The following is a 14,763-nucleotide window of genomic DNA, read 5'->3' as shown; positions in this document are numbered from 1 at the left end:
ACTCACTGTAGTACCATATACACACACTGTAGTACCATACACACACTGTAGTACCATATACACACACTGTAGTACCATATACACACACTGTAGTACCATACACACACACTGTAGTACCATATACACACACTGTAGTACCATACACACACTGTAGTACCATATACACACACTGTAGTACCATATACACACACTGTAGTACCATACACACACTGTTGTACCATACACACACTGTAGTACCATATACACACACTGTAGTACCATACACACACACTGTAGTACCATACAGTATATACACACTGTAGTACCATACACACATAGGGCCTGATTTACTGAAGGTTTGCGTGTACTAACCACCGCCAAGTGTGAATGTGGACTGAACGATGGGTTCTCCCTTCTCTGTGAGCGAGTCGAGCATCGAGTTGATTGAAAAGCGCTATATAAATGCATCCATTTTCTACCGCTTGTCCCTGTCGGGGGTCGCATAGGGTGCTGGAGCCTATCTCAGTTGCATTCGGGCGGAAGGCGGGGGTACGCCCTGGACAAGTTGCCACCTCGTCACAGGTATAAATCAAATTCATTGTTATTATAAAACACGTGCCAAATTGATTGCACACGCAAAGCTAATCTACAAAACATGCGCAAAGTGGATTACGTCCGTTAAGTGAGCGGAATTAGGCGTGCAATCCATTCTGCTTCTCGGTCTTCATTAACACAATTGTGTTGCACACACAACAATGATGTCACACATGTTACATGTGCTGATGTTGTTAGAAAGTCAAAGTTAACAAAGTTTTGACAGTTTATTTCAAATCCTGCATCTTCATCTGCTGCTGCTGTTCTCACCAGCACACTTGTGTTTCTTACACTGGTACTTAGAAGACAATCTTTCATCACACACACACTGCAACTCAACACTTTCTCCTGTGTGTGTGTGTACTCGTGTCTTTTCAATTGCTGTTTTTGTGTAAAACCTTTATGACATTCTGAACAGATAAAAGGTTTTTCACCAGTGTGTGTTCTTGTGTGTCTTATCAAATTTGCCTTCTGGGTGAACCTTTTGCTACAAATTAAGCACATGAATGTTTTTTCTCCGGTGTGTATTCTCATGTGTACATTCAACTCACCACTTTGTATAAAACCTTTACCACAGGCTGAACATGAAAATGGCTTTTCCCCAGTGTGTTTTCTAATGTGTATTTTCAAATAGTGACTTTGTATAAAACCTTTACCGCATACTGAACAGGTAAAAGGTTTTTCTCCAGTGTGTATTCTCATGTGCACTTTTAAATCACCACTTCCTATAAAACCTTTACCACAGACTGAACATGAGAAAGGTTTTTCTCCAGTGTGTATTCTTGTGTGTCTTATCAAAGTTGCCTTCTGGGAGAATCTTTTACTGCAAACTGAGCACACGAATGGCTTTTCTCCGGTGTGTATTCTCATGTGTCTTTTCATATTGCGACGGTCATTAAAAGTTTTGTCGCAGTGAGAACATGTGAAGTGTGTGTTGTCAGTGTGACATGTCTTATCATCTTTAGAGTCTTCATCATCAGTGTCAGGAGAGTGTGACGTTGTGTCCTCACTATCTGATAGTGGAGCTAAGAGCTTGTCTGCTTGTGATCCTCCACAGTGGTCTCCATCAGCTTCTGTTGTCATGTGTTGAGTTGAGCTGCTGCTTGGAGGCTCCGCCTCTCTCTTCTCCTCACTTTCACCTTTGACCTCATCATCTTCACTCTTCACAGGGACACCAGTCACTGGGAACTCCTCCAACCATTCAAGCTGCTCTCCCTCCTGACTGATGCTGTGTTCCTCCTCTTCCTCTTTCAATTGAGGGGTCTCTGGTGCCTCGTCTTCCTCTTTAATGTGGAAGGGCTGTGGCTCCTCCTTCACCATCCTGAAGCTCACTCCTGTTGTTCAATGAGAAGATGTTCTGCAGGACATAAGAAGACAAACATGCTTTAGAAACATCCAGCTTTGCTCAGTCACATGAGACATTCAGTACATTTACATGCACTAAAGAAAAGTAAGTTATTGTATGAACCGACCACTCTTTGCAACACAATTCACAGGAAAATAAGACTAGCGATAGGCGACATGACCTCAAATCTATATTGCAATATATTATGTAATATAGAATTGATAATAGAAACAGGTTCAAACATTTTTCAAACGGGTTGACGATATATTGACCTACAAATTACAGATAAACGATATTATTGTAAACAATGTTTTGAGACCAAATTAACCATTGATGTAAAGATAATACATAATAATTATGCAAACATACCCTTTCAAATGCAATACATTTGTATTTCTCACATAATTTAACATTTTAATTAGAATGTCAACTTTTAAATATCGAAACAACAAACAAATGATAAAAATAATATTGTCAGCACAATTTTGTACAACCACAATCAATAGAATAGGTTCTGTCGCTGTTGAGGGGGAGACCCTTAAATGTACACTACCGTTCAAAAGTTTGGGGTCACCCAAACAATTTTGTGGAATAGCCTTCATTTCTAAGAACAAGAATAGACTGTCGAGTTTCAGATGAAAGTTCTCTTTTTCTGGCCATTTTGAGCGTTTAATTGACCCCACAAATGTGATGCTCCAGAAACTCAATCTGCTCAAAGGAAGGTCCGTTTTGTAGCTTCTGTAACGAGCTAAACTGTTTTCAGATGTGTGAACATGATTGCACAAGGCTTTTCTAATCATCAATTAGCCTTCTGAGCCAATGAGCAAACACATTGTACCATTAGAACACTGGAGTGATAGTTGCTGGAAATGGGCCTCTATACACCTATGTAGATATTGCACCAAAAACCAGACATTTGCAGCTAGAATAGTCATTTACCACATTAGCAATGTATAGAGTGTATTTCTTTAAAGTTAAGACTAGTTTAAAGTTATCTTCATTGAAAAGTACAGTGCTTTTCCTTCAAAAATAAGGACATTTCAATGTGACCCCAAACTTTTGAACGGTAGTGTACACAACCAAAACAATAAATAAAATGTCTGAATATTGCAGTATTGTTGAATGTAATGAAATACAGTAATCTGCTTGCTAATTTAAATGGTAAATGGGTTATACTTGTATAGCGCTTTTCTACCTTCAAGGTACTCAAAGCGCTTTGACACTATTTCCACATTCACCCATTCACACACACACACATTCACACACTGATGGCGGGAGCTGCCATGCAAGGCCCTAACCACCACCCATCAGGAGCAAGGGTGAAGTGTCTTGCTCAAGGACAACGGACGTGACGAGGTTGGTAGAAGGTGGGAATTGAACCAGGAACCCTCAGGTTGCTGGCACGGCCACTCTACCAACTGCGCCACGCCGTCCCCATTTAGAGGTAATATCTGGTTACTTTCTGTTGTAACATTTTTCTATCAACACTTCTGTTAAAAAAGCACTAAGCGCTTATTCTTCTGTTTGATACTTTACATTAGTTTTGGGTGATATAACAAATTTGGGTATCGATCCAATACCAAGTATTGGTCATACCAATGCTGATGCTCCAAATTTCAACAACAATTTAATGATTTGATATTGATCATAAGTAAAATCAGACAAGAGCAGGATGACAGTGTAACGATATCATACAAATATATAAATTATTTCCAACTACTGGGTCTGATTTGAATCATTTGGTTTTTGATTTCCACAGACTTTATTAATGAGTTTGTAAACAAAAAGCAGAACAGATTTTTGAGACAAAAAAAATATCGATCTAGTCAGTGTAGTATTGACCATAAACTGATAGAGTACTTGGTTTCCATATTTATATCGATTTGCCCATCTTTGTTGACATTCAAGAGCTCTGGTTTCCAGTTAGCAGTTAACATATCCTCCCTGTAAGAAACATAGCTCATTTGTCACCACAGAGGTGAGGATTGATGACTTATAAGTGGCTTTGAACTGTGGAGGGACGTTAGCTTGCTAGCTAGAATGCTACAGTGCGTCGAGGGCGCGTTTGTTCGCTTGTCGCTGGCAAGTTTGCACACACAGCTAGAATGTGTCATCGACATTTATCATCACGATAGTACTAAAAGCTTTATCGTTGGCCGAATTTATATTTTGTATATCGTCTACATCAGTGTGCCGTGAGATACAGTCTGGTGTGCAGTGGAAGATTATCAAATTTCACCTAATTGGGGTAAAAAATGTTTTTTGCAAACCAGTAATTATAGTCTGCAAATGATGTGTTGTTGTTGAGTGTCGGTGCTGTCTAGAGCTCGGCAGAGTAACCGTGTAATACTCTTACATATCAGTAGGTGGCAGCCGGTAGCTAATTGCTTTGTAGATGTCGGAAACAGTGGGAGGCAGTGTGCAGGTAAAAAGGAGTCTATGACACTTAAACCAAAAATAAACAAAAGGTGAGTGCCCCTAAGAAAAGGCATTGAAGCTTAGGTAAGGCTACGCAGAACGAAACTAAAACTGAACTGGCTACAAAGTAAAGAAAAACCGAATGCTGGACGACAGCAAAGACTTACTGTCGAGCAAAGACGGCGTCCACAATGTACATCCGAACATGACATGACAATCAACAATGTCCCCACAAAGAAGGATAAAGACAATTGAAATATTCTTGATTGCTAAAACAAAGTAGATGCGGGAAATATCGCTGAAAGGAAGACATGAAACTGCTACAGGAAAATACCAAAAAAAGAGAAATAACCACCAAAATAGGAGCGTAAGACAAGAACTAAAACACTACACACAGGAAAACAGCAATAAACTCCAAATAAGTCAGGGCGTGATGTGACAGGTGGTGACAGTACACCTACTTTGAGACAAGAGCTATAGTGATGCATGCTTGGTTATGGTTTAAAGTCATATCCAACAATTGCGACAACAACTTTTTACTGTCAACTGAGTTGAGTTTTTTAATGATTTCTGCTGGTGGTGTGCCTCCACATTTTTTCAACGCGAAAAATCTGCCTTGGCTCAAAAAAGGTTGAAAAACACTGGTCGACATCACACAAACGTACGGTTTACAACAATTGCTATTCAACTGGGGCCAAGGGGGCCGAATTGGGCCCTGGAATGACACCGCACGGGCCCCAGTGTTCAGTTTAAAACTTGGTACATACAGTACAAATAAATAATTATGAATTAATTTAAAATCCAATGGTTAAATTACAGCCAATCCGATCAGTAATCTTTAAAATAGTCGATGACTATTGACTAGTCAATAGGGATGTAACGATTAATCGAAGTATTGATTTATATTTCTTAGATTCAACTCCACCGATCTGTGCTTGGCAAGTTTGTCTTCCGGAAGATAAGTATCGATCCAACATCGCTTTTAAAGGGAATCAATCGATTTTATCGCTACTAGACAAAAGAAAACATTGGATTTAAGAACCGCAGACTTTATTTGAAGTTGAACACTTTTAATGACTAGGACGTTAAAGGTTATTTAAGTCCGTGACGTCATCGCTATCAGCCTGCAAAACAAGAACGGCGGATACCTCGGGTGGTCGAGAAAAGTCACAACAAATGCTAACACGGCAAGACAATATCATAAATTACAACACAACAACTTTCATGCTACAGCACGATGGCAAAAGCCACAACACAATAATATAAAGCGAAAAGTCAAGTCAAGTCAAGTCAAGTCAACTTTATTTATATAGCACATTTTCAACAACTTTTTAGATTGCACCAAAGTGCTTTACATGTTAAAAAAGCATGGAGCAAACAAAAAAAAACAAAAAAAAACACACCTTTAAGCCACAAAAAGCGCAACGGAAAACAGTTGTTGTGTTATAATGTTTACATTTGTTGTGACTTGTCTCTGCCACTGTAGCTGTTTATTAAAATGAGAGCAGTAGCAGGTCAAACCGCTGCTCATTTAACCTGAAGAGGTTTGGTTGCAGTTTGTTTTTCACGTACATTTATTTTGTATTAAAGGCCTACTGAAATGATTTTTTATTATTTAAACGGGAATAGCAGATCCATTCTATGTGTCATACTTGATCATTTCGCGATATTGCCATATTTTTGCTGAAAGGATTTAGTAGAGAAAATTGACGATAAAGTTTGCAACTTTTGCTCGCTGATAAAAAAAAGCCTTGCCTGTAGCGGAAGTAGCGTGACGTCACAGGAGCTAGTATTCCTCACAATTCCCCATTGTTTACAATGGAGCGAGAGAGATTCGGACCGAGAAAGTGATGATTACCCCATTAATTTGAGCGAGGATGAAAGATTCGTAGATGAGGAACGTTACAGTGAAGGACTTGAGAGGCAGTGATGGACGTATCTTTTTTCGCTCTGACCATAACTTAGGTACAAGCTGGCTCATTGGATTCCACACTCTCCTTTTTCTATTGTGGATCACGGATTTGTATGTTAAACCACCTCGGATACTATATCCTCTTGAAAATGAGAGTCGAGAACGCGAAATGGACATTCAGTGCCTTTTATCTCCACGACAATACATCGGCGAAATGCTTTAGCTACGAGCTAACGTGATAGCATCGTGCTTAACTGCATATAGAAACAAAAAAAATAAACCCCTGACTGGAAGGATAGATAGAAAATCAACAATACTATTAAACCGTGGACATGTAACTACACGGTTAATGCTTTCCAGGCTGGCGAAGGTTAACAATGCTGTGCTAACGACGCCATTGAAGCTAACTTAGCAACCGGACCGCACAGAGCTATGCTAAAAACATTAGCTCTCCACCTACGCCAGCCAGTCCTCATCTGCTCATCAACACCCGTGCTCACCTGCGTTCCAGCGATCGGCAGAAGGACGAAGGACTTCACCCGATGCGTTTGGCGGCCCGGAGACGTAGAAAGTCAAGGTGAGGTCGGCGGCTAGCGCGTCTGCTCTCCAACAAAGTCCTCCTGGTTGTGTTGCTGTAGTCCGCTGCTAATACACCGATCCCACCTACAACTGTCTTCTTTGCAGCCTTCATTGTTCATTAAACAAATTGCAAAAGATGTCCAGAATACTGTGGAATTATGAAATGAAAACAGAGCTTTTTGTATAGGATTCTACGGGGTACCATAACTTCCGTTAAACTGACTTTGTCACGCGCATACGTCATCATACCGCGACGTTTCAGCCGGATATTTCCCGGGAAATTTTAAATGTCACTTTAGAAGTTAACCCGGCCGTATTGGCATGTGTTGCAATGTTAAGATTTCATCATTGATATATAAACTATCAGACTGCGTGGTCGGTAGTAGTGGGTTTCAGTAGGCCTTTAATACTAATTCTAAAAACAACAGCAAAATTAGCAGGTAAATCTACAGTTGAAATGTTGATTATTGTACTTTTATTGAACATTTCTTGAGCATTGAAAACGAGAGCAGAAATGTTTTCTTCTCGCTAATTTAAGCTAAAGTGTTGGTTGTACTTTATTCAAATAAGATGTGACTGCATTGGTCATTATTTGTTTTTTACTTACTTGTTTGTAAGCGGTAGAAAATGGATGGATGGATGTATGTATGTATGTATCCATAATTCATTTAGACATAATTCCCTTACAAGAAATAACAGCAATATAGGAAACTTCACCTGCACTGTCCAGTATTTGTTTCACACTCACACTGCTTGATTTTTTTTGTTTGGCTAAAAAGTTACTGAATCGATTTTCAACTCACAGAAAAAACTGTATCAGCCACCACAAATTCTGAATCGAATTGAATCGTTAAAAGGAATCGTTACACCCCTAAGAATAACATGTAATATTTACTGTAGTTTGGTCATTTTAAGCATTGCCAGAACTTCTTTTCTGGGTGCATTGATTCGTGTTAATCATTTCCTTCAACAACAACACTACTAATCATGGCAAACTGCATGAGACAACAACGACTTATGTAAGACAAATTAAGATCCAGAACCTTTTATGTTTGATCCTGAATATAAGGAGGATGATTTACAAGTTTTAGAAGCTGTGTGACAAACAGAAGCAGCTTTAGTGAAACACTTCATTTAGCAGTATTGCTAAGTGCTAAACAAGATATACAAACATAATAAAACGAACACTTACTGTACAATGTCTGCTCTCACTGTGATAAAGACAGATGGGATGTTGGACATCTGCAAGACAACACAAACAAACATTAGCTCAGTCATGTCAAATATTATTTAGTACATCAAATATAATACTTTACAAGTGGACTGAACAAAATGTAGTGAAATTAACTAGAGATGTCCGATAATATTGGTCTGCCGATATTATCGGCCGATAAATGCGTTAAAATGTAATATCGGAAATTATCGGTATCGTTTTTTTTATTATCAGTATCGTTTTTTTGTTGTTGTTTTTTTTTATTATTAAATCCACATAAAAAACACAAGATACACTTACAATTAGTGCACCAACCCAAAAAACCTCCCTCCCCCATTTACACTCATTCACACTCATTCACACAAAAGGGTTGTTTATTTCTGTTATTAATATTCTGGTTCCTACATTATATATCAATATATATCAATACAGTCTGCAAGGGATACAGTCCGTAGGCACACATGATTGTGCGTGCTGCTTGTCCATTAATAGTACTAACCTTTAACAGTTAATTTTACAAATTTTCATTAATTACTAGTTTCTATGTAACTGTTTTTATATTGTTTTACTTTCTTTTTTATTCAAGAAAATGTTTTTAATTTATTTATCTTATTTTATTTGATTAATTTTTTTAAAAAGTACCTTATCTTCACCATACCTGGTTGTCCAAATTAGGCATAATAATGTGTTAATTCCACGACTGTATATATCGGTTGATATCGGTATCGGTTGATATCGGTATCGGTAATTAAAGAGTTGGACAATATCGGCATATCGGATATCGGCAAAAAGCCATTATCGGACATCCCTAAAATTAACATAAATTATTGATTGTTATGAATTGTGTAATTGATCTTGTTTTCGACATTTACATTAATGTTTGATACAAGATGAGCAGCTTTTTACATCATATAGCAAACATCCGGCCGGGATTTTAATATATTTATGACTCCATTAAGTCAGTCTGCACATATAAAAGTTTCATTATTCTGCAGCGTCCTCCCAATCCCAACCTTCCAGCGAACCTCGATGTGCACCTCCAAAAAATTCTAACCTCACGTCAACAGCGGCAAGGACCGCAGAGCTGTGATTGGTTGGCTTTCTTTAAACGTAATTTCCTTTCATGTTTCTTTTTTTTGTCTGCAAAACCCACATTTTTACCCCAAAAGAAAACAAACAGAAGTGCAGTGTGCACGTGTAAGAAGTGCCAGCTAGTGTGGCCGTGCGATAATATGTTGGTGGAACCTCACTCACGCCTTAAATGCCTACTGAAATGAATTTGTTTTATTTAAATGGGGATAGCAGATTCATTCTATGTGTCATACTTGATCATTTTGCGATATTGCCATATTTTTGATGAAAGGATTTAGTAGAGAACAACGACGATAAAGGTCGCAACTTTTGGTCGCTGATAAAAAAAAAAGCCTAGCCTGTACCGGAAGTAGCGTGACGTCACCGGAGGAAGGACTCCTCACATTTTACCATTGCTTACAATGCAGCGAGAGAGATTCGGACCGAGAAAGCGACGATTACCCCATTAATTTGAGTGAGGATGAAAGATTTGTGGATGAGGAAAGTGAGAGTGAAGGACTAGAGAGGCAGCGCAGGACGTATCTTTTTTCACTCTGACCGTAACTTAGGTACAAGCTGGCTCATTGGATTCCACACTTTCTCCTTTTTCTATTGTGGATCACGGATTTGTATTTTAAACCACCTCGGATACTATATCCTCTTGAAAATGAGAGTCGAGAACGCGAAATGGACATTCACAGTGACTTTTATCTCCACGACAATACATCGGCGAAGCTCTTTAGCTACTGAGCTAACGTGATAGCATCGGGCTGAAATGCAGATAGAAACAAAATAAATAAACCCCTGACTGGAAGGATAGACAGAAGATCAACAATACTATTAAAGCATGTACATGTAACTACACGGTTAATAATTCCCAGCCTGGCAAAGCTTAACAATGCTGTTGCTAACGACGCCATTGAAGCTAACTTAGCAACGGGACCTCACAGAGCTATGATAAAAACATTAGCGCTCCACCTACGCCAGCCCTCATCTGCTCATCAACACCCGTGCTCACCTGCGTTCCAGCGATCGACGGAGCGACGAAGGACTTCACCCGATCACAGATGCGGTTGGCGGCTAGCGTCGGCTAGCGCGTCTGCTATCCAAGTAAGTCCTCCTTGTTGTGTTGCTACAGCCAGCCGCTAATACACCGATCCCACCTACAACTTTCTTCTTTGCAGTCTCCATTGTTCATTAAACAAATTGCAAAAAATTCACCAACACAGATGTCCAGAATACTGTGGAAATATGAAATGAAAACAGAGCTATTTTGTATTGGCTTCAATGGGCTACTGATACTCCTGTTTCACTGGCTACGTCACACGCATACGTCAGGCGTTTTCAACCGGAAGTTTAGCGGGAAATTTAAAATTGCACTTTATAAGTTAACCCGGCCGTATTGGCATGTGTTGCAATGTTAAGATTTCATCATTGATGTATAAACTATCAGACTGCGTGGTCGGTAGTAGTGGGTTTCAGTAGGCCTTTAATTTATTATTATTATATTATATTATATATGATATATATATATATATATATATATATATATATATATATATATATATATATATATATATATATATATATATATATATATATATATATATATATATATATATATATATATATATATATATATATATACTACCGTTCAAAAGTTTGGGGTCAACCAAACAATTTTGTGGAATAGCCTTCATTTCTAAGAACAAGAATAGACTGTCGAGTTTCAGATGAAAGTTCTCTTTTTCTGGCCATTTTGAGCGTTTAATTGACCCCACAAATGTGAAACTCCAGAAACTAAATCTGCTCAAAGGAAGGTCAGTTTTGTAGCTTCTGTAACAAGCTAAACTGTTTTCAGATGTGTGAACATGATTACACAAGGGTTTTCTAATCATCAATTAGCCTTCTGAGCCAATGAGCAAACACATTGTACCATTAGAACACTGGAGTGATAGTTGCTGGAAATGGGCCTCTATACACCTATGTAGATATTGCACCAAAAACCTGACATTTGCAGCTAGAATAGTCATTTACCACATTAGCAATGTATAGAGTGTATTTCTTTAAAGTTAAGACTAGTTTAAAGTTATCTTCATTGAAAAAGTACAGTGCTTTTCCTTCAAAAATAAGGACATTTCAATGTGACCCCAAACTTTTGAACGGTAGTGTATATATATATAATATGAATATATAATATAAATAAAAAAATATATAAAAAATATATATAATATATAAATATATACAAATATATAAAAAATAAAATATTAATATATAATAATTAATACATCATATATATTATATATATTATATACTTCTGATTTTGATAGTAGATTTGTAATAACACCAGTTAAATTAATGTTCATATGTTATCAAAGTAATGGAAGTAAATACACAAAATAGAATGTGTATATTACATGCTAATTAAGTAACCACCAACACAAAGTAGATTACTACGGTTTAAAATTACGAAACGAAGATGTTCCTTTCAAGCAACATATATTTAATAATGTTAAGCGTGACTGTGATATAAACAAAAACACAGTTAAAGTTTTAGATAACGCAATATAATTCTCAAAGAGAACATATAGGATTCACTGCTGAATGAACGCTCGCATTAGCTAGATAGGCCTGCTAGCATGCTAACGATAGCATGTTAGCTTCGAACAACATCTCAGGTAAATAACAGAAATAATGTAAAAATATGTATAATTTATATTACCTCATTAGCCGCATGCACCAGAGAGGAGTCAATATATATTATTCCTACTGTTACACCAGCAACTCCTAAATATGTGGCTGGGCAAAGCAAATGTGCACCATTCACTATTGTCCCAGTGAAACACGTGTTTGGCGAACATTGGTTCCACCGTAGTGGCGACATCGCGAGAGTGGAAATGTGTGACGGGATCCAAAATGGTTGCCACAACAAACGTGGGTATGCTCAATTTAGCCTATGGAATCTTCGATGAAATATGGTTAATAAACAGCTTGTGATTAGGAGATATACAAATAAAATGTTAACTGATTGGATGCAATGTCTCTAAGTGGCACCTTGGTTGCGTGGCAAGTGGGCAAATATCTCATCCTCCTATGTCCCAGCACACGTAGGTTTGTAACAAATATCAAAATGACGTGTTTTTTTGTTTTGTTTGTTTTTATTATATTTATTTATTCAATGGATAGGGAAATCATAATACAGGTGCTGAGAAAACATACAACCCCCCCCCCCCCCCGCAAAAAATAAATAAATTAAAAAAAAACCCCAAGAATAATCCTCTCTTTGTTTGATTCCTTGCTTCTTGTCTTGTTTAATAGATAGTTCGGTGTTTGAACCTGACAAACTGAACCTTTACACACATCCTCCTGTGCTATTTTTGCAGGAAGTCCTCACTGGAAAAATGATGTCCCCTTGGGAAAAGAAGGAGGACATGGTCGTCCTGTTCTTTGAAGATGATGACCAAATAGAAAAAGTATTGTCCTTCATGTTGTTGTTGATAAAAAACAGACAAGGTGTCCAGATAAGATGGCCCACAGGATGGATGTGAGATGTTACTGCCCTTTGTATTTCTGAAGAACAAAATATATTGCATAGGTCACACTTAAAACAATGCTCCACATATACACTAGCCTTTAAATAGACCCCACTTTTAGACCAGTTGATCTGCCGTCTCTTTTCTGCTCAGCCCCCCTCTCCTGCGTGGAGAGGTTATCGGGTGACCACAGATGAGGTGCTAGCTGTTCAAAGTCGGGACCCGGGGTGGACCACTCTTCTGTGCATCAGTTGGGGACGTCCCTGCGCTGCTGACTTGTCTCCATTCATTATGATCCCCTGCTGGCCCCACTATCATACTTGCCAACCCTCCCGTTTTTAGCGGGAGAATCCCGGTATTCAGCGCCTCTCCCGACAACCTCCCGGCAGAGATTTTCTCCCGGCAAACTCCCGGTATTCAGCCGGAGCTGGAGGCCACGCCCCCTCCAGCTCAATGCGGACCTGAGACTGAGTGGGGACAGCCTGTTCTCACGTCCGCTTTCCCACAATATAAACAGCTTGCCTGCCCAATGACGTCATAACATCTAGTTGCCTGTAAATATGTAGAACAGACTTCTCCATTGAACACGGTGGCCGAAATGATATACTCATCATGAACGGAGAAGTTAAACAGGACAATACTGCCATCTAATGGATAGCCACCGGAACACTGAAATTCAAGTATTTATTTTATGAAAATAAAATAAATATATATAGAATTCACTGAAAGTCAAGTATTTCATACTTATATATATATATATATATATATATATATATATATATATATATATATATATATATATATATATATATATATATATATATATATATATATATATATATATATATATATATATATGTATATATATATATATATATATATATATTTATATATATATATATATATATATATATATATATATATATATATATATATATATATATATATATATATATATATATATATATATATATATATATATATATTTTTTTTTTTTTTTTTTTTTTTTTTTGTACTTTATTGATTCCTTCAGGAGAGTTCCCTCAGGAAAATTTTAAATATATATATATATATATATATATATATATATATATATATATATATATATATGAAATACTCCAGTTGGTGAATTCTAGCTGTAAATAACCACGCCCCCCCCCCCCCCCCCAACCAAGCCCCCCCCCCCCCCCTACCCCCCCACCTCCCGATATTGGAGGTCTCAAGGTTGGCAAGTATGCCACTATAGACTGGACTCTCACACAATATTATGTTAGATCCACTATGGACTGGACTCTCACTATTATGTTAGATCCACTATGGACTGAACTCTCACACTATTATGTTAGATCCACTATGGACTGGACTCTCACACTATTATGTTAGATCCACTATGGACTGGACTCTCACACTATAAACTAGATCCACTCGACATCCACTGCACCAATTGCCCAGGGGGGGTTCCCACATCTGCGGTCCCCTCCAAGGTTTCTCATTGTATCCCATTGGGTTGCACTGAGCCTAGTCTATAAAATCCACTACACCTCCCTGATACCAAAGTACATGTCAAACTACTTCCTTAACGTAAATGACCGCCATAACCACAACACCAGGGGGAGCTCCACTAACCACGTTAAACCCAGATTCCGAACTAACGGTCTTAAGTCATTCTCTTTCTATGCCTCATCAATGTGGAATATGCGCTCCCAACAGGTATAAAAGAAAGGGCATCTCTATCCTCCTTCAAAACCGCAATAAAAGTACACCTCCAGGCATATACAACCCTAAACTAACACCCTCTCTGGATTGCTAATAATCAAATGTAAACAATCAAATGCAGATACTTTTTCTTATGCCTTCTGATCTCTCTCTCTCTCTCTCTCTCTCTCTCTCTCTCTCTCTCTCTCTCTCTCTCTCTCTCTCTCTCTCTCTCTCTCTCTCTCTCTCTCTCTCTCTCTATCTCTCTATGTCCCACTACTTGCTGTCCATATCCTACCCCCCCCCCCCCTCCACACCCCTGATTGTAAATAATGTAAATAATTCAATGTGATTATCTTGTGTGATGACTGTATTATGATGATAGTATATATCTGATAGTATATATCTGTATCATGAATCAATT

General features: G+C 38.0%; 2 protein-coding genes across 2 annotated transcripts in view; one reads left to right on the top strand and one right to left on the bottom strand.

Moving 5' to 3' along the window:
* The window catches only part of LOC133640585 (oocyte zinc finger protein XlCOF6-like), a 404,169-nt gene that overhangs the window by 33,253 nt on the left and 356,153 nt on the right, over positions 1-14,763 (top strand). The gene's annotated exons all lie outside the window — the stretch shown is intronic.
* Positions 68-12,009, bottom strand: LOC133640702 (gastrula zinc finger protein XlCGF57.1-like). The gene is made up of 3 exons (XM_062034265.1): positions 11,834-12,009; positions 8,020-8,069; positions 68-1,930 (listed from the first exon to the last, which is right to left on the bottom strand). Exon 3 carries the CDS (start codon positions 1,891-1,893, stop codon positions 658-660), a length of 1,236 nt encoding a protein of 411 aa, XP_061890249.1. The 5' UTR covers positions 1,894-1,930; positions 8,020-8,069; positions 11,834-12,009; the 3' UTR covers positions 68-657.

This window comes from Entelurus aequoreus, linkage group LG23, assembly GCF_033978785.1.
Source record: "Entelurus aequoreus isolate RoL-2023_Sb linkage group LG23, RoL_Eaeq_v1.1, whole genome shotgun sequence".
Classification (NCBI taxonomy): Eukaryota; Metazoa; Chordata; class Actinopteri; order Syngnathiformes; family Syngnathidae; genus Entelurus; species Entelurus aequoreus.
The sequence above is the reverse complement of the archived record's forward strand: the minus strand, read 5'-3'. Positions and strand labels throughout refer to the sequence as shown.

What these genes read in the sequence shown, in the direction of transcription:
- LOC133640702 (XM_062034265.1), bottom strand. Translation starts at nt 1,893, where the DNA reads ATGGTGAAGGAGGAGCCACAGCCCTTCCACATTAAAGAGGAAGACGAG.